The following is a 20739-nucleotide window of genomic DNA, read 5'->3' on the forward strand; positions in this document are numbered from 1 at the left end:
AAAAAAATACACGAAACAATTGCCTGTTTACAAAAACTAAGATATAAACTCCCAGCAATCAGTTCTGCTGAGTAATGCCGAAGCATAGGACGGATATTTTATAACAATATTGACAGTTTTGAACTTGGTTATCAAACACCAAAATGTTTAATGCCTTTAGACTCAATTGTTTATAAAAAGTAACGCATTATCAAAGTAGTTTGTTATAAGTACAACAATAAAACTAAAATTAAGAAAATCAAATCAAATGTTTTAATCCAATATTTTTAGAATACCAAATACCAGTATATTTGACACCTTTATGCTTCAGAAGTGTAACAAATTAAATATTTTTCAAAGTGATAACTAGATAATTACCATCACTCCTTGAAAAAAAAAATTGATAATAAAACCAAAAAAAAAAAAAAAAATGTATACGTTCAGGCGGAAAATACAAAAATTCCCAGCATTCCGTTCAGGGGAAACATTTCTGATTATAGTAGCTTCATATATCAGCTCATGGGTACTCTTGCAATGCAAGCAAAAGTGGACGGCATATTTTTACCGAAATTTCCCCTTATTAAGTTATTTTCCTTGTGTTTTTTAATTACTAATTACTGCACTAGTTACTTATAACAAACGCATATTTAGGATCCCCATAAAAGCTGATTCTTTTATTGAATGTTATCAATAGTTAGGCTCTTACACTTTCTTTATTGACAAGGATCATTATTTACTTACCATTTATTACTATGAAGAATTTGATTATTTTTTTTGTTACTCCAACCAAATCATATAGAATAAATGTCTGTGGAAAACTGCAAACAGTCAAAAATCAGAACTTATATTTTCCTTATCAAGGGTCAAAATTTATTGGCAGGAAGCCAACAATGAGGCAACACACATTTTCCCCACGTTTTTTCCCTATTCTGCTCTTTTTCCTTTGGTTTCCTTATAATTACTTTGTAGTCCCAAATTTCCAGGGGGCATGGCCCCCTGCCCCCCCCCCCTACCGGCGCCCATGTATATATATATATATATGTATATACACATATATATATATATATATATATATATATATATATATATATATATATATATATATATATATATATATATATATATATATATATATATATATATATATATATATATATATATATATATATATATATATATATATATATACCAGATAACAATATTGAATTATATATACCTAGAGCAAAATATAGTAAGTACCTACTTCATAGATGTAACCAATGACGAAATTCACACTGCCTCTGCATCATACGAAAAACAAGAAGTTACGTGGAAAGAAGAACTTTCTAAAGACTTTCAAATCCTCATTGAAAATCCTTAGATTTTTTTTTTTTTTACAGCCAGTCTTGTGTGTCTTTTGGATGCAAGTTCACTTTGACTGAAAACGATTTTATATTATGCTATTTTACAAGATGCTTAAATAAATTTATGTACATAGGGTTAGGTGTTGACTGGCCCTTGAGTTTCTATGGGTGTTTTACTATTATACTACGATACTGCTGAAATTATTGCACCGCTAGAATACATCAAATCTTGGGTAAACGTTTCCAACAACACAAGGAAAGCTTCAAGAAGACCCTAAAACTGGATATTCTAATATTCCTATATATTTTGATTCAGCCCTGAGCAGTCACAATTTTGAAAATCCAAGCCATTCAATACTACGAGGAAACAATTCTTAGTAAGCAGTCACAATGTAAAGAACCATGGCAAAAGTTCAAACGAGGCCAACAAGGATTAACAGCGATAGACTAAAATTAATATATGAAGGTTCTGTATAAGTTTGGGCTACTTGTATTGTTAGGACCTTGCCCTTAGGACTGCTCGCATCACATTACCTCCTGAGATTTATTTGTTGGGGCTTCCAACCGCTCTGAAACAAAAGAGATACCCTAAAATTTTGATCCAATGGGACTGCTTGGACATAAAGGGATTCGAAATTGTATAAAACTTTAACTTAGTCAATACTATTGCGCTGATTAGCTTTTGCTTATATTAAATAAAAAAAACAAGTTTTTTAAACTGAAAGTAAGGAGCGACATTAAAACTTAAAACGAACAGAAATTATTCCGTATATGAAAGGGGCTGTCCCCTCCTCAACGCCTCGCTCTTTACGCTAAAGTTTTTTATTGTTTTAAAAAATAAAGTTGTGAGACAGAGTCAAACTTTAGCGTAAAGAGCGAGGCGTTGAGGAGGGGACAGCCCCTTTCATATACGGAATAATTTCTGTTCGTTTTAAGTTTTAATGTCGCTCCTTACTTTCAGTTTAAAAAACTTGTTTTTTTTATTTAATTTCTGATCGTTTTTTAGTTAATGCAGCTTTTATTTGCATAAAAATTTTACTTTTCTTTTGCTAAATGGATGTCTTTACAAATTAACTTACGTAACTAACTTCTATATTCGTATATTTTTCTTCTGGCAAAAAATACAAAGTTGCAGATTTTTGCAGATATGAGCTTGAAACCTATGTACTAGGGTTTTCTGATACGCTGAATCTGACGGTGTGATTTTCATTAAAATTCTTTCACTTGTAGGGGATGTTTTCCCCTCTTTAAAAAATCGAGTAAATTTTCTCAGGCTCGTAGCCTTTGATGAGTAATACTAAACTTAATAAAATTTATATATTTAGGATCAGCATTATAAACACATTCTTTTGATACATTTATTGACATCAAAATTTCGTTTTTAAAAGTTTCGATTATTATTGAGCCGTATCGCTTGTTTTTTTATTGTTTTTTTTATTACGTATATGTTATTACTTATATGAAGGGGTTCTCCCCTTACTCAATACCACCCTCTTGACGTTAAAAGTTAAAAAAAATTTTGATTCACAAACCCCTTAATCACAAAGGTCGTTTAAATAGAATAGATAGCTCTTTTGAAAGCATTAAAAAAAACTTTAGCGTAAAGAGCGAGGTATTGACTTGGGGGAGAATCCCTCACATACGTTATAATTTCTGTTGGTTTTAAGTTCTAATATTCCTTCTTACATTTCAGTTGAAAGAACTTGTTTTTTTTACTTAACTTCTGATCGTTTCTTAAAAAATGCTTGGAAATCCGGCGCCCCCTTCATAGAAATGTCCCTTACCCCAAAGAAACATCCTCCACGAAAATATTCTCCAGAGTAATCCCCTCCTCTAGCCCCCCCCTCCAGAAAAAATCCTTCCTGAAAATGGGTGTATACTTCCCAATAACCAATAAATAATGCTGGCAAGTCCGGCGCCCCCTACATGGCAAGTTCCCTTCCCCCATGAAAACTTCCGTCATGGAAAGATCCGTCCATATAGCCCCCGACCCTCTCCTTCCCCCACCTACCAGAAAAATCTCCACTGAAAAAGTCTGTATACTTCCCAATAACCAATACTATATGTTAACATTGAGTAAAGTTCATAACTTTCAGCCCTCCCCTGGGGACTTTGGGGGATCAAGTCATCCTAAAAGACATTTTTATCATATTTTCGACCATGCTGAACAAAATGGCTATCTCAAAATTTTGATCGGGTGACTTTGGGAAAAAAATGAGCGTGGGAGGGGGCCGAATTTCCCTCAATTTTTTTTTATCAATTAAATAGGTAAATGTAAAATTTAATTTACTTGAAAATGCTACCACCCACGATTTTATCGGCCCCTTTGGTTGATCCGATAACTCATGGGAAAAAAAAGAAAAAAAAACAACAAATAAACACCCAACCCGGATCTTTATTCGGGCAAAAAATTTAAAATTAAAAATTTTTTTTGTTAGGATCTTTAAACTTCTTCCGTAGGGTTCTCTGTTACGCTGCATATGATGGTGTGATTTTCATTAAGGTTCTATAACTTTTAGGGGGTCTTTCCCCCTTTTTTCGTAAATCAGCCAAATTTTCTTAGGCGCTTGACTTTTGATGGGTAGTACTAAACCTGATGAAAGTTATATATTTGAAATCAGCATTGAAATCTGATTCTTTTGATATATCTATTGGTATCAAAAACCCGTTTTCTAGAGTTTCGGTTACCATTGAGCCGGTCGCTCCTTACTTACAGTTCGCTACCACGAACTGTTTGATAAGCTAGTACAGATCACTCTGATAAAAAAAGAAAAGAAAATTGACGTTCCTTAAAATGGCATAGATTTTTTTCCATGTGAAGGAGGGGGGAACTTCATCCATTTGCATATCTGCTTCTTCCAATTTCATCTAGACTACAATCTATTTTATAGATTCAGGTCTGAGGTTTGGAGTTGTATGGTGAAAAAGACAGGCAGACTTGCCTCAGAACATGATGGACTACCATTTCATATTTGGAAAAGGGGGGTAGGGGGTTAATTTTCACCAGTTATGGTAGCCACACTCAGGGACGTACGCAGGGTGGGCCTCCAGGCCCGCCCCCCTCCCGAAATCTCACGATTTTTTTCATTTTCCCATAATTTTTCTCTCACGGAATAATGGGTTTGAAGGATTTGGACCCCCCCCCCCCAAAACAAATTGAGCCCCCCCCCGAAACAAATTCCTGCGTACGTGCCTGGCCACACATGTTTATGTAATTCAACTCACAAACAAAGAGTGAGGATAAAACAAAGAGTGAGGGTAAATTTACAGAGCCTATAGTGGGAAACATTAAAAAAACTACTAGAACAAGAAATACTATAAGTACGGTTTATTTATTTACATTGAAGGTCAATGTTGTTTTCTTTGTATATAAATTATTTGAGTATGTTTTATATTTATAAATGCAGCACAAATGTTATTACATAGTTCAAGGTTGCATGTGCTAGCATTTTCTTGATGCTCATAAGATGGCGAAATCTGTTTAAAATAGGCTACTCAGGTTGGCAATGGAACACAAAAGTAGATTTTGTGATTTTCTTAGTTTATGTAATTTTGTATTGTCACGGCCCTAGGACTTTTAGCGCAACAACTTGCTTACTTACGTTAAAACTCCCTTTAAAAAATGACAACCGTATTGCCTGGACAATTAATATCCTGTGTGCAAGCTATCAAGCCACAAGAAATCATTTGAACCGTCTTTAATTTAGTTTCTGAGTTATTGACTGAATGATTACTTACAGTTCATAGGCTAATAGCCACATTCACAGTTTGTAAAGGCGCACCATATTTTAATTGATCACACCAAAGATTGATTTCTTGAATAATTTATAGTTTTTGACATGAAATTACTTCCCAATCATGAATAAAACAAATGTTCTTACCTTTAAAGTTTATTTTTAATAAAAAAATATTAGAACAATGTTTTTTTTTACTTTCTCCAGTGCTTATTGCTGAACTTTGGAAGTCCCCTCTTCCCCCAAAACGGAAAGTTATGCTTAAAAAAAAAAAAAAAAAAAAAAAAAATTGACGTCATTTTGCTATTCTATACTTCCGTAGTGTCTGTACCTTCTGTCAAGCTTAAGAAGTAGGATTCTTTCTACCTATCTAATTTTCTTTTTAGCTCTTTTCTTTATTCACTTGTATCACTTTTATTGTGTCCATAACTCCATAATATTCTTTAAGAACACTTTGAGAATATTTTGACGACATTTGAAAATAGTTTTAAAATCAGATCAATATAAATCACTAACTCGTGAAAAAAAGTATAATTTTTCTGCCAGTTCTGAATACATAGTTTCTATAACCTTTAGGTTTGCAAATTAGGCACAGTTCGCATTTGAAAATATCTTTGAAAACAGGATTCACAAAACCATATTTATTGTGTTCTTCTGAAAGGTAGTTCCAAACCTTATCGAATATATACTTTCGATATTGATTTAAAATATATTTACTTTTTACGATTTATATATTTTTATAATCTTCTATATATATATATATATATATATATATATATATATATATATATATATATATATATATATATATATATATATATATATATATATATATATATATATATATATATATATATATATATAAAAAAAAAAAAAAATATATATATATATATATATATATATATATATATATATATATATATATATATATATATATATATATATATATATATATATATATATATATATATATATATAATGCCGTTATTCCAGTTTTCATCAAAAGGAATTTTACAACACCTGAGCAGCATAAAAAAAAAAAAAAAAAAAAAAAAAACGGCCGCAGCCTGTTCTTCCAAATCACGACAGGAGTGCGCCAAGGATGTGCAGTTACCCCAGAGCTCTTCAATGTCATCATAGACTACGTTATGACAAGGACTTCTTCACGTCTCAGCTTTGGACTCAAGTTTGGAGATCGTATCATTACAGATGCTGATTTTGCCGATGACTTGGCCATTCTGGCGGACTCCATGGAGCTGGAGTTGCTGGAAGCGCTTCGAGTCCTACGAGAAGAGGCTGCAAAAGTAGGACAGCAGATAAACCGGACTAAAACGAAAATTATGGCCATAGACCCATCTTCTCCTGCTGCCAATCCTTCAGTTAGCCTGGATAGCACCACTAGCATCGAAGTTGTCCAAAGGTTCACCTACCTGGGCTCCATAATTTCTTCAGATGGCTCACTTCTTTCTGAATTACAAGCGAGAATATCCAAAGCGTCTTCTGCCATGGGCAGACTGAACCGTCACCTCTGGCGAAAACCGAACATCAGTCGCACAACAAAGCTGCGGATTTTCAATGCACTCGTCGGCTCTGTGATGCTCTATGGAGCTGAGACGTGGCAAGCTTCAGCCGCAACCCTCAAGGCAATTGATGTCTTTCAGTCGAAGAGCCTGAGGAGGATCGAAGGTCTACGATGGTTTGACTTTGTCAGCAATGAGAAGCTGCTGCAGCTCACCAAGCAGTCTCGGTTTTCGACCCGAGCAGCCGAGCGAACACTACGATGGTTCGGACACCTACTCCGAATGCCTCCACACATACCTGCGAAAACGATCCATGACTTCGACCCTGTCAAAGCCGGTTGGAAGCGACCTCGCGGCCGACCGAAGAAACGATGGTCTGACAGCCTGTCCAAGTTCCTGGCGATGACAAATATCAGGTTGAGCGATGTGCAAACGCTTGCCATGGACCGAAGTGGATGGAGGAGGCAGACGTCACTCTCTACGCCGAGCAGCGCCCGGCAGGAGACATAAGTCAAGTAAGTAAGTCAAGTCAAAGTGAGCAGCATAACTTTTCAGAAACAAATTCTTTAGATATCTTGCTCGACGAACATGTCCCATTAGCCGCAAACTAAATTCTTGACTCATGGCACATCTCGACGATGTCTTTCAGTGTGAATCCTTCACAGTTAATGATGAAGTCAACAATACATTCAACAACTTTTTCGCTATCAAAAACACCCCAAGAAAAGTGAAACTGTTTGTACGTTACACTAATACAATAACGTGTCGATCTCATTCTTTTTTTATTAATAAAAAAAATTTTCAACCGATTCATTACATTTCCAAACTCTTTCAAAATCATTAACCATTTTTGCATCCCTGTAGTTTTCATATATTCCCCAACGTTAAAAACCTAAAAACGGGGGTTACAGGTTTTCTTGGTCGACATTTGGACTTTTTATTACGAAAAAGGGGAGTCCTGGAGATAAGGGCACCATTTAGAAGGAACTAAAAAAGAACTTGAATTGAAGTTATCAAGTATTTTGCAGTAGGTTGCATAGGTTGCATCAAGACATGGCTAATTGTAGACAAAAAAAGCCAAGACAGATAGTCCAAGTAATTGAGAGGCAAATGTTTAAATGGCTGGGGCAAGGGTAAATAGCAGGAGTATGCATGACTCTCTTATTGGACACATACTTGTTTGTTAGTTTGGCGCTTTTTTAGGCGGCTGCGCATTGAATTTTTCGAATCGGCGCATTGTTTTAGAAGAAAATTCTTTCATTCGGTACATTTTCACTAGAAACATTGAACTTTCGGCGCATTTTCACTTTTAGGCGGCGTAACTGTAGACCAAGCAACTGACAAAACTGGTCCAAACACGACCCTTGAATAGGACTGATTTATTGAATTAATAGAGAAAAAATGAGAATAATTTGCACTTTCACAACGACATAAGCACTCACAAAAGGGTGGGGACTTATCCTCGAACCTTGAACATCCAGAATATAAAAGTACTAAATTTTGAAACATCGGGAAAATATGGCAATCTTCTGGAAAAAATCGATTTTCCTCTAAACTTTGCACCACACCCTCCCAAAAAAAATTATGAGGCTCATACCTCTCTGGAAAGATTGCCGCCAACGACCAAGCAAAGAGATTACTCTGCTGAAATAAAAAAAAATTCCATACAAAAATAATTCCGAGAACCACAGTTCATGTGTCTATCCTAACAGAATTTAGAAAAATTAAACCTCAATTTCTGCAGTTCCTCCAAACAATCTGAACAAAAAAGAAACAAAGCCGATGTGGCAACGCAGCAAATTTTCCTTGTTTTGTTTTTAAAAACAATTGTAGCATTTTCAGAGACGTCTTTCCTTGTTTTACTTCTAGTGTATAGTTTCCTTTATCATAAACAAATTTTGAAACGACATGAATAAATATGAATACAAACTTTCCTTAAAATTATTGTGACTTAACTATATGTTATTTCTATTCAGATATCAATAAATCTCTATTTAATGGAACAAAACAAACTTCTTTATCACCAATTAAAAGCAATTGCATAAAAGCGAACGAAAATACCCGAATGACTGGAGTTTTATTTTCGCTTCATCGGAATCTAAGTAAATTGTTTAATTTGAAGGTTTATTTTTGTCATTTGATTCCCTATACATTTGAGAAGAATGGAAATAAAAAGAAGAAGCTACTAATGCCAACTTATTGCAAATTAGGGACTACTAAATTAATGTGATACTTATAGATACACAGACTTCAAAAACAAGAATACTTGGAAGATTAAATAGAAAAACTGTATAAAGGATATATTGTTTTGGTACTTCTGCGTTATACCCACTCTTTTATATACTGCTAGTTTGGTTAAAACTAATGAAATAAAATAAAATAGCATGAATATAGAATAGTTTAGAAACAAATTTGGGCTATATATTTGCACATTAGGGGGAATAGAGGGAATAGGGGACAAAGCATATCATATATTAAATACGTAACCTAACCAACCTAACCTAGGTACCTCCTCCCCCCCCCCCCAAAAAAAAAACACCCAAAAACAAAACTTCAAATATCGCATACGCAATTAAAACCACGCTATACATCTACAGCAGTGTTTAGCCAAGCACAACTCAAATTTTTCGGGGATCTGGGAGGGCGGTAACAACACACTTAATTGCGATAATTTGTGTTCATTATAAGTTTGGTTTCAGTATTCATTGTAATTTGTTTGTTTTAGGTCTGATTTCTTCATTCATAGTAATTTGAGCTCGTATTGAGTTCGAAATCTTACATAAGCTAATTCCTGTTCGTTTCGACTTTTTACTTAGCTCTTTACTTTTCACAGAAACATCCCTATTTTCTTTTTAGCTTTTTTGTTAGTTTTTCTTGTTTGATGCATGTTTTGTATTTAACACTAGCAGTATTATTTACTAACAAATTTTACGAAAATTAGTTGTTAATGCTAATTAATAACATAGACGCATTAGTTGTGGGGGAGTATTCGTGGAAGGAGTAGCCACAAATTGATGATGAACTTCTATATTGTTATATTAGGCTCCAATTTGGAGTCAATAACCCCAGAAATTGTAAAATACAAACTTGGGTTAAAATCAGACATTATTTGTGAAACAAGTACCGTACTTAAAGCGTGTTGATATTGAGATTTTTTGCGCAATCTTAGTCCCGTATTTGTAATCAAGAAATAGAATCTTTAGCCGCGTTTTCAGGCTCAGCGGGTTCGAACACGCGTCGTCTAGTGCATTAAGCGTTGTGCATCAGTGCATCTAGTACATCAAACACGGGGTTGAAACTTCGAACCCGCTGAAACTAGACGAAAAACTAGAAACTTAAAACTAGACGAAAACAACCCGTGTTCGAACCCGCTGAGCCTGAAAATGCGGCTCTTGTGTGCCAGGTTTGGTGAGAATCAAACGTAAACTGTGAAATATGTACTTGATGTATTTGTAATCACTTCTTGTTAATCACCTTCATGTATTTGTAATTAGATTTGTTAATCACCAAGCTCAATCAACAAGCTCCAGAGGGCTACGTTCACAACTTTTGTTCCAGCGGTAAAAAATGTTCAAAATCCTTACATGACTTAGATTTTAGCAGGGTCCGACGTGATTAGCATTGTGAAATGCATAATTGACGTTTTTTTATTGTCTGTATTTCAATATCCTCAAAAGATTTGTAACCAGCCATTAAAAAAAACAAAAAACACACAATTTAATTTTGGTAGGAATCAAACCCAACTTGTGAAACATGTGTTTAGTGCGTTTTGATCCAAGGACAATCACACTGCTATAGATATCATTGAAACTTTGAAGGAGCTAATTTAATTAAAAATTAAAAGTTCTGCTGCCCATTTTAAGAGTAAAAAGAGATAGGAGGGCAAGCAGCCCATCTCTAAAGCCCATTCATTTTCCAAACGCATCCAATCAAAATTCTGAGACAGCCATTTTGTTCAGTATAGTAGAACGGTCCAGCAACTATGTCTTTAGGGATATTAGGTATGTTAACCCCCCACAATCATGCAATTGGCACACTATGCTTTAAAACTCAATGTTGCTTTAAAATAGATCAAACGGCGTTGCGTTTATGATTGCCAATAAGACACCTCAGCAATATATCGAGAACGACTGGGGGTATTAAGTTGAAATTTTTGGGGATGCTACTATTTCTACTTCTGCTCTTACAATTTAAATAAATAAAAAGAGCGTAAGTGTATCCAGATTGTCAAAGAGCATAGATAGAGTCTTTTGGGAATGATATTGAGTTTTATTTTTCAGGTCCAGCTTCAGAAGCTATTAAGTTCAATTAAAAAATACTCTTTGTGTCAGGATTCAAAATTGTTGAAAGAAATAGAAAGAAAGAAAATTGTTGAAAAAAACACCACTCTATAATAGCAAGAAATTTCATTGAAACTTTTAAAGGAGCTAATTCAATTCAAAATTAAAAGTTATGGTGCCAATTGTAAGAGCAACAAGAGATTGGAAGGCAAGGAGCCCTTCTCTCGAGCCCATTCATTTTCCAAATGCATAAAGTCAAAATTTTGAGACATTTATTTTGTTCAGCATAGTAGAACGGTCCAGCAGCGATGTCTTTGGGGATATTAGGCATGTCAACCCTCCACAATTATGCAATTGGTCCATTATGCTTCAAAACTAAATGTTGCTTTAAAATAGATCAAAGGCATTGTTTTGGTTGCCAATAAGACACCTCAGCAATATATAGAGAACGACTGGAGGTATTAAGTGGAATCTTTTGGGGATACTACTATTATTACTTCTGCTCTTACAATTTAAATAAATAACAAGAGTTTAAGTATGTCCAGGTTGTCAAAGAGCATAGATAGAATCTTTTGGAAATGGTATTAAGTTTTATTTTTCAGATCAACTTCAGAAGCTATAAAATTAAATTAAAAACTGTCAGGATTCAAAATTGTTGAAAAAGTTTCTCCAACATACAAGTAGCAGCCCATACTTGGATTCTTATAGAAAAAACTGAAAAGATATAATATAGTATTTTTTCCATTAAAAAGACAATGTCAATAAAAACGAACAGAAATTAATTTAAAAAACTTTTTCCACAAAAAAGTTTTCAAAGAAGAGTAAAGAGCTCCATTAAGCCAAGAATGAGCAACAATAAAGTCAAATAATCTTGTAAGCATAAAACTACCACAAAACACTATCAATAAATAAATGATACTGAAAACGAACAGAAATTACAATAAATAACCGAGTCAAACTCAAAACGAGCAAAAATTACATGAGTAGGTTTGATAACCCCCATGCCTTCTCAAGATCAGAACACAATTTGCGCTTTACTGAAACCAAAATACGTTTGAAATGTTTTCACTTTTCTTACTTTCACAAATAAAAGGTTATAAAAACTTTAAGGAATAAATATCAGTATATGTCAATTAAACGGACAATCCATATTCACTTGTTTTTCGTGTTTTTTTTTTTTTAGAAAATCTCTGTTTTATTTAATTTCAGAAATTAAATAAAAAAAAGTTTTTTTTTACTGAAAGTAAGGAACAACACTAAAACTTAAAACGAACAGAAATTATTCCGCATATGAAAGGGACTGTCCCCTCCTAAACTTCCCGCTCTTTACCCTAGTTTTCTATTGTTGTAAAAGTAGAGTTGTGAGAAAGAGTCAAACTTTGGCGTAAAGAAATGGACGTTGAGGAGGGGACAGTCCCTTTCATATACTGAATAATTTCTGTTCGTTTTAAGTTTTAATGTCGCTTCTTACTTTCAGTTAAAACAAACTTTTTTTTAATTTAATTTTTGTATAGGACTTCTGGCAAATTCCCACAGTGTAAAATTTCCCCTTGAAAATTCATCCTCTGGAAACTTTGCTCCCCATGGAAAATTATCCCCGTGAAAAATCCTATCAGCAGAAAATTCCCCCTTCCCCGCACAAAAAAATGTATGCATACTTCCCAATAGCAAACACTATACGTAAGCAATGGGCAAATTTTATGACTTAAAGAACTTTCCCCGGAGGCTGGGGGGGGGGGGGGTCATGATATCTCCAAAGGCATAGTTATTCGGCCTTTCAACTATGATGAACAAAATGGCTATCTCAAAATTTTGACCAGACGATTTTGAAAAAAAGGGGCGTGAAAGGGGGCCTAGTTATCCTCCGATTTTTTTGGTCACTTAAAAAGGACACTAAAACTTTTAATTTCCGTTCAAATGTGCCCTTTCCCAATATTCTAGGACCACTGGATTGATACGATCACCCCTGAAAAAAAAACCAAAAACCAAATAAACATGCATCTGTGATCTTTCTTCTGGCAAAAAATACAAAATTCCACATTTTTCAGATAGGAACTTGAAACCTCTACAACATGGTTCTCTGATACGGTGAATCTGATGGTGTGATTTAGGATTTTATGACTTTTAAGGGGTGTTACCCCCTTTTTCGAAAATAAGGCGAATTTTCTCTGGCTCGTAACCTTTGATGGGTAAGACTAAACTTAATGAAACTTATATACTTGAAATCAGCATAAAAACTCTATTCTTTTAATATATCTATTGGTATAGAAAATCCGTTTTTAGAGTTTCGGTTACTATTGAGCCGGGTCGCTCCTTACTTACAGTTCGTTGCCACGAACTGTTTGATAAGAGAACGCGGTTTTATCTTCAAGTCTGGAATTTAAACAAAAAACAGCGGAAATATACTTACCTCATTACACTTGATAGATTTTCCCAGTATGGTTTCCCAAGCCGTAACATCATCGGGCAAATAATCCTTGACTAAGTCAAATGCTAACTGCACAAATTCAATGCTAGCATTACCAGAAGTCAACCTCTGAACAAATATCCATTTGTTACTTGATTCTAATATGGACACTGACACTGGTAGGCAGAGTCTCTCCAAGCGAACTGCATATCTTAACGACTTCTCAAGGTATCTTAAAAAAAAAACGAGTCAATGAGATATAGTGGCGCCAATTCACGGATATTCAGGGGGACAAAGATATATTTTTCAAAGTTTAGGGGGGTGGGGGCAATTCTGTTTTTTTTTTTTTTTCAATTTTCTCAATGAAAACACAACAAAGCCATTTTTTAATAAAATGCCAAATTTGGGCACTTGGAAATAAATTTCTATATACATGGCTGCTATTGGATGAGTATTGCTCCTACCGGGTCTTCACTGACGAGTACACAGTGATTATACGGTCTTTTTATGAGTAGCCCTATGCAATTATAATTAATGAGCAATATCTTTGAAACGTGGAAGCGAAACCAAAAAGATGAACTGATTTATGAAAAAAACCTTTTGATGGTGAAATTACTCTTGCGAAAAACCAAAGCAAGCCGATTTCCGGTTTACGGATAATGAAATTTACAACTTTGAAAAGAAGATGGCACAATGTCAACGGCTAAAATATGATTGAGCTATCGCTTGCGTGTACACTGACCATACACAGGAATGCAAAAATAAAACAGAAAACAAAAAAACTGGAGATTCATTTCATTTGAAAGCACCATCAATTGCGGTCACAGGGGATGTAATTTATTGGAACAATAACTTTTACAGTCCCATTAACTATGACAGGCGTTAAGAAATGACATTATATGCTTTCCCTTTTAGAGTACTAATCATTGTTTGCAATTTTGCAGCTTTTCTAATAGCTTTTAACATATACGAAAAACAAAACTGAGAAATCACACTTGAATTTCTCCAGCTTTCTGTAGTCCAAATCAGCCCCGCACTAGTTATATCAATTTCTCTCTAACAAATTCAAATACTGTCACGAAATCAGGTTAAATCAGGAGAATACAAACAGTATGTTTATGTAGAAACAATTAAACTTTTGGAAAAGTGAGCGACACCATCAGAGGCTTGAGCACAGGCGTTTTTGATCCCCACCTATCTGAATCCCTTAAGTGGAGGTATACAATTACCAGTCTTAAGAACAAAGAAATATCGCAAATCAGCATAAACAGCACTAATGTTGTCTCCAGAGGATTTAGATGAGTTATGTAGAAGACGTTATCCAAATTTAGCCGGTAATCAAAAATAATTTACTGGAGGCAGTACTGAATCAAAGGGTAAGGATAAAGAGCCTAGCAAAGAAAACAGGGATTGAGGACATCATAGAAGCTGGTGAAGAAGTTGTAAAGGAAGATGTAAGAATAAGTTTGGCATTACAAATCCAAAGGTTTGAGCAGACCTGCAGAAATGTCTCCCACAGGCAAGTAGCGAAGAATGTGTTTGACCCTCTCTTAGCTGCTTCTGAAAACAAATCAAATGATGAGATAATTTGGGAAGTGGATTTAGCTGAGCACTATGAGAGATATTATCCACAACTAGCCGATAAATAAACAGGATGTCCTACAATGCTGACAATATCCCTGAAAATAGGCACTCTCCCCCAAAAATAGGAATAAATTATAGAAAATTTGTAGTATATTTATACCATTTCTTTAAGCTCTGCTTTTTATGAGAGGCAACTCTAGCGCTGCCTGCAGTAAAGAGGTATATGTTTCCAATGTGTTACTTTTTCCGCGACCCCTGCCTGGCTCCCTTTGGTTTGTTCTCTACAAGATTCCAACTAAGAAAAAGCCAAAGACTTATTCCTGTGATATATATATATATATATATATATATATATATATATATATATATATATATATATATATATATATATATATATATATATATATATATATATATATATATATATATATATATATATATATATATATATATATATATATATATATATATGTACCTGTCTCCTTTTTGGAAGCTCCTGAGTGCACGAAACAAGAAAGACATAAGGTCGGTGTTTTTCAAGTATGCCCGATATCTTCTTCAAGTGCCGCCTTTTGTTAGAAACCGCCATATTGCTGTGAAATATGGAATTGTTGAGCCTCTGAGTGCCGTGGAGGAGGTAATTCAGAATTACGTGAAAAAACTAGAGCTCCTGGATCACAAGTGGGCCCACCTTCTCAAATAGTTGTGTTATTACGTAGTTCTTTCTGTTTGTATTTGTTTTTTCTTGCCAGTTTTTGCTTTTTCTTTTCTTTTTCTAGTTTGTGCTCTGTCTTTTTCTGTTTATTGTAAGACAGGTTATTAATAAAATTCTAATATAATATATATATATATATATATATATATATATATATATATATATATATATATATATATATATATATATATATATATATATATATATATATATATATATATATATATATATATATATATATATAATAATAATATTATTAACAATAATAATTGAAAAAACTGCATCCTCACATGCATAGGGTGTAACATACTTAAATTTTTACAAGTTGCTTCTAATTTCAGAGGCAACGCTGTAGCGTTGCCTATAGTAAAGGCCATACGGCTCCAATGTTTTATTATTTATTATTATTAATTAAAAAAACTTTCCGAAAAAATAAGCTTTTCAAAGAAAAGTAAAGGCCATTTTAAACCTAAGCTCAGCAGATACAAATACCTTTTAAAATTCGAACCCAAAACGACCAGAAATTATTATTAAAGAATAAATGAAACCCAAAACGAACAGAAATTAAATAAAAAATCATAGCAAAAACATACAATAAGTAATGATATAAATGAATAAATAGATCTTAAAGCGAGTAATGCTTAGATTGAATATGAAAATCAAGCTTAAGACGAAGAAAATAGTTTCCTATTGAAGTACAAATGAAAGTTAAAACGAACAGAAATTAAATAAACAATCAATGCAAACAAACATACAATAGATATTAATGTAAATTAATAAATAAATCTTAAAACGAGTGAAACAAATTGAATATGCAAATCAAGCTTGAAACAAACAAAAATCACCACAAACAAGAGTTTGGGTATGACCTCCTTCTCTCACTGTAAAAGTCTAAAACCTACTGCGTCATTGGCGCTTTACTGAAAACCAATTTTGTGACAAATATTTTCTTTTGTACTTATCTCTGAAAATAATTAAAATTATAGTAATATTTTGAACTGATGAGCTTTCAGCAATTAATATCATTATACATCAAATATTCAGTTTAGTTTATTAGCTCTTTTTAAAGTTGTTAAAGACGAATATAGTTTCCCTACAAACAAGTGATTGGATACTGCCTCCTTTCCTAACTGTAAATAAACCAAAAGCCTACTGCGTCATTGGCGCTTAACTGAAAACGAATTAAATTACAAATACTTTCTTTTCCAGTTCTTACAGCATTGGAAATAAAAATACAATTTACAGCGAAATAAATTCTTGAACTGATGGATCTTTCAACAATTAATATCATAATAAATCAAATGTTCATTTTGATGTTGTTAATACTTTCAAAGACTGTTCAAGACGCATATAGTTTTCAGTAAAGCGCCAATGACGCAGTAGGTTTTAGATGGGCGTGGGGGAAGGGGGGCTAGTTGCCCTCCAATCATTTTCGACTATTAAAAAGGGCATTAGAACTACCGATTTCCATCGAATGAGCCCCCTTTGAAGTTTCTACGACGACTCCTTCCTTATGAAGTGCCTCTGGGGAAAATAAAAAAAAATAAATAATAAAACATTGGAGCCGTATGGCCTTTACTATAGGCAACGCTACAGCGTTGCTTCTGATTACTATTATTATTATTATTTTTTCCAGAGGCATTTCATATGGAAAGGATCGTCATAGAAACTTCAAAGGGGGCTGATTCAATTGGAAATCCAAAGTTCTAGTGCCCTTTTTAATATTCGAAAGGGATTGAAGGGCGACTATCCCCCCCACGCCCATTCTTTCCCCAAACACTTCCAATCGAAATTGGGAGATATTCAGGTTGTTTAGTGTAAGCTATTTTCACAAGAACAATATGTTTCTGATGAGGTTATTCCCCCACAACCCTCGAGGAAAGGGTTTTAAGTCTTACTCTAGGGGTATAGAAGCTTTTTTTTATAGAAGGCGTTGTCGTAGCAACTTCAAAACAGGCTCATTCGATTTGAAATTCAAAGGGCTAGTGCCCTTTTTAATAGTCGAAATTGTTTGGAGGCCAACTACCCCCCCCCACGCCCATCATTTCCCCAAATACATCCAATCAAATTTGATAGCCATTGTGTTCAGCGTAGGGGATTTCCAGATAGAAAATATGTTTTGAGGAGGACACTCCCCCACAACCCTCAGAGCAAGGGTTTTAAATTATGCCCGGGGGGCATATAAGGTTTTTATAGAAGGCATAGTCGTAGAAACTTCAAAAAAGGCTCATTCGATTGGAAATTCAAAGGGCTAATGTCCCTTTTAATAGTCGAAAGTGATTGGAGGGCAACTAGCCCCCCCCCACGCCCATCATTCCCCCAAACACATCCAATCAAAATTTTTAGATAGCCATTTTGTTCAGCGTAGTTGATTTCCAGATAGAAAATATGTTTTTGAGAAGGACACTCCCCCACAACCCTCAGGGCAAGGGTTTTACGTTTTGCCCTGGGGGCATATAAGGTTTTTATAGAAGGCGTTGTCGTAGAAACTTCAAAAGAGGCTCATTCGATTGGAAATTCAAAGGGCTAGTTCCCTTTTTAATAGTTGAATGTGATTGGAGGGAACTAGCCCCCCCCCCGCCCATCATTCCCCCAAACACATCCAATTAAAATTTTGAGATAACCATTTTGTTCAGCGTAGTTGATTTTCAGATAGAAAATATGTTTTCGAGGAGGAAACTCCCTCACAAACCTCAAGGCAAGGGTTTTAAGTTATACTATGGGGGCATATAAGGTTTTTATAGAAGACGGCGTCGTAGAGACTTCAAAAAAAACTAATTCCATTGAAAATTGAGAGGGTAATGCTTTTTTTAATGGTCAAAAGTGATTGGAGGGCAACTAACCCCCCTCTCACGCCCACTTTTTCCCCATACACTTCCCATCAAAATTTTGAGACAGCCATTTTATTAAACATAGTTTTAAGTTCTAGAAATTAGGTCTTTGAGGATGACGATTCCCCCACATCCCTCAGGGTAATGGTTGTAAGTTACGACTTGGGGGCATAAAAGGTTTTATACAGGCAACGTTGTCATAAAAACTTCAAAAAGGGCTCATTCGATTCGAAATTTAAATGCCTAACTCCCATTTCAATAGTCCAAAGTGATTCTAAGGCAATGACACCCCTTCCACACCCACCATTTCCCCAAAAACATCCAATGAAAACTTTGATATAGCCATTTTGTTCAACGTAGTTGAAAGTTTTGGAAATTACATGTTTAAGCAGGACACTCCCCCCACAGTCTTCAGGGGCAAGGGTTATAAGTTATGCCCTGGGGCATATATGGTTCTTATGGAAGGAATGCTCGTATAAATTTCAGAGAGGGCTCATTTGATTGGAAATTGAAAGTTCTAGGTCACTTTTTAAGCGTCAAAAGATATTGGAAGGTAACCAGCTTCCCCCCAAACCCTTTTTCCAAAATGCATGCAATAAAATTTTTAAGATAGCTATTTTGTTAAAAATAGTTCAAAGATCATGTAACAAAAATTCCGGTATTGACACAACCCACCAGGGCCCGGGGGCAGGCGTTGTAAGTTATGCCCTGGGGGCATATATGGGTCTTATGGAAGGGATGCATCCAATAAAAATTTTAAGATAGCTATTTTGTTAAAAATAGTTCAAAGATCACATAACAACAAATCCGGTGTCGACACAACCCCCGAGGGCCCGGGGACAGGCATTGTAAGTTATGCCCTGGGGGCATATATGGGTCTTATGGAAGTGATGCTCTTACTAACTTCAAAGAAGACTCATTTGATTTGAAATTGAAAGTTCCAGTTCAATTTTCAAGAATCGAAAGAGATTGGAGGGCACCTAGCCCCCCCCCTACGCTCCTTTTTCCTCAAACCCATCCAATAAGAACTTTGAGATAGATTTTTTTTAAATAGTTCAAAGACCTCACCATCCCTCTTCTCCTATTGTCTACGCTACAGTTTTCTTCTTTATGCCATCTACGCTGCCCCCCCCCCCCCAAAGACTTTAACCAGGTTATGTATTATATGGGACTAAAGTAAAAAGTTTCAAGAAACTTCAAAGGGAAGCTAAGATACAAAGCAAAATACACCAACTGGAGGTAGATAAAGAATATTCTATTCAGTTACTGAAAGAAATTCTTATGAACTGGAAATGCTAAAATACTTAAAATTAAAGCCATACTTAAAATAAGGTTAAAATACATACTTTGCGATAAATGCTAAATTATTGTGGCACAAAAAATTCGAAAAATAGTCTAATCAAAATGATCCTGTTCTTTCTGGATCAACAAATGAAATAGCCGAACTACTGTATTTTGAAGCTATTTTTTCGATCCATTCATTGTTGCGTGAAAAAATCACGTTTGATTTATCAGAGGCATGTAATTAAGTTGTCTATAGCAAAGGCCACAAGGCTTCAATGTTTTATTATTATTAATTAAGAAAAAACCTGCATAAAAATAAGTTTTCTAAGAAAAGTAAAGAGCCATATTGAACTCACGACCAACAGAAAATAATTCCTATTATAGTTAAAACTGAAAAAGACCAGAAATTACAGTTAAAGAATAAACAAAACCCCGAACGAACAGAAATTAAAATTAACTATCTTACGAACATAAAGATAACCGGTGCAAACATAAATGAATGTATAAACCTTATATAGCTTCAATATTTTTTTTAATTATTTTCCCCCCAAAGGTGCTTTATATGCAAGGGTTAAAAATACCATTTTGTTAAAAATAGGTGAAAGGTTTAGCAAAAACACTCTGGCGTTAACAAAAAACCCCAGGGCCCGGGAGTAGGAAGGTATTCCCGCCTAACCTTTTAAAAGGATTCATTTGACTTGAAATTGGAAGTTCTAGCAAATCTTTCAAAATTCAAAGGTAATCAAAGGGCCACTAACCCCCACGCCATTTTTCCATAAAATACATCAGATAAAAATTTTGAGGTAGCCATTTTGTTAAAAAAAAAAGTTCAAAGGTCAGATAAAAAAAACTCCGGGGTCGACAGATGTTGTGCAAACATAATATTTATAATATGATTCGTTTTATAACTAATTAATCATTAGTTTTAATAATTATATATACTAATTAATCATAAGTTATACTCGGGGGGCATATACAGCTGTTTTGGAAGGAATTATCATAGAAACTTCAGAGAGGGCTCATTTGATTGGAAATCTGAAGTTCTAATTCGATTTTTAAGAT

At 34.5% G+C, this 20739-nt stretch overlaps 1 protein-coding gene across 1 annotated transcript in view; it reads right to left on the reverse strand.

Annotated features, from left to right (window-relative positions):
- LOC148940762 (kinetochore-associated protein 1-like) overlaps nucleotides 1-20739 on the reverse strand; it is a 340431-nt gene that overhangs the window by 35098 nt on the left and 284594 nt on the right. The window contains exon 33 of the mRNA XM_089105067.1: nucleotides 13267-13495. Within this exon, the coding sequence (XP_088961193.1) occupies nucleotides 13267-13495 (229 nt within the window). The remainder of the gene's footprint in view (nucleotides 1-13266; nucleotides 13496-20739) is intronic.

The sequence above is a fragment of the Artemia sp. Qi Xiang Cuo genome, chromosome 19 (assembly GCF_049724085.1).
Source record: "Artemia sp. Qi Xiang Cuo chromosome 19, ASM4972408v1, whole genome shotgun sequence".
NCBI classification, from domain to species: domain Eukaryota; kingdom Metazoa; phylum Arthropoda; class Branchiopoda; order Anostraca; family Artemiidae; genus Artemia; species Artemia sp. Qi Xiang Cuo.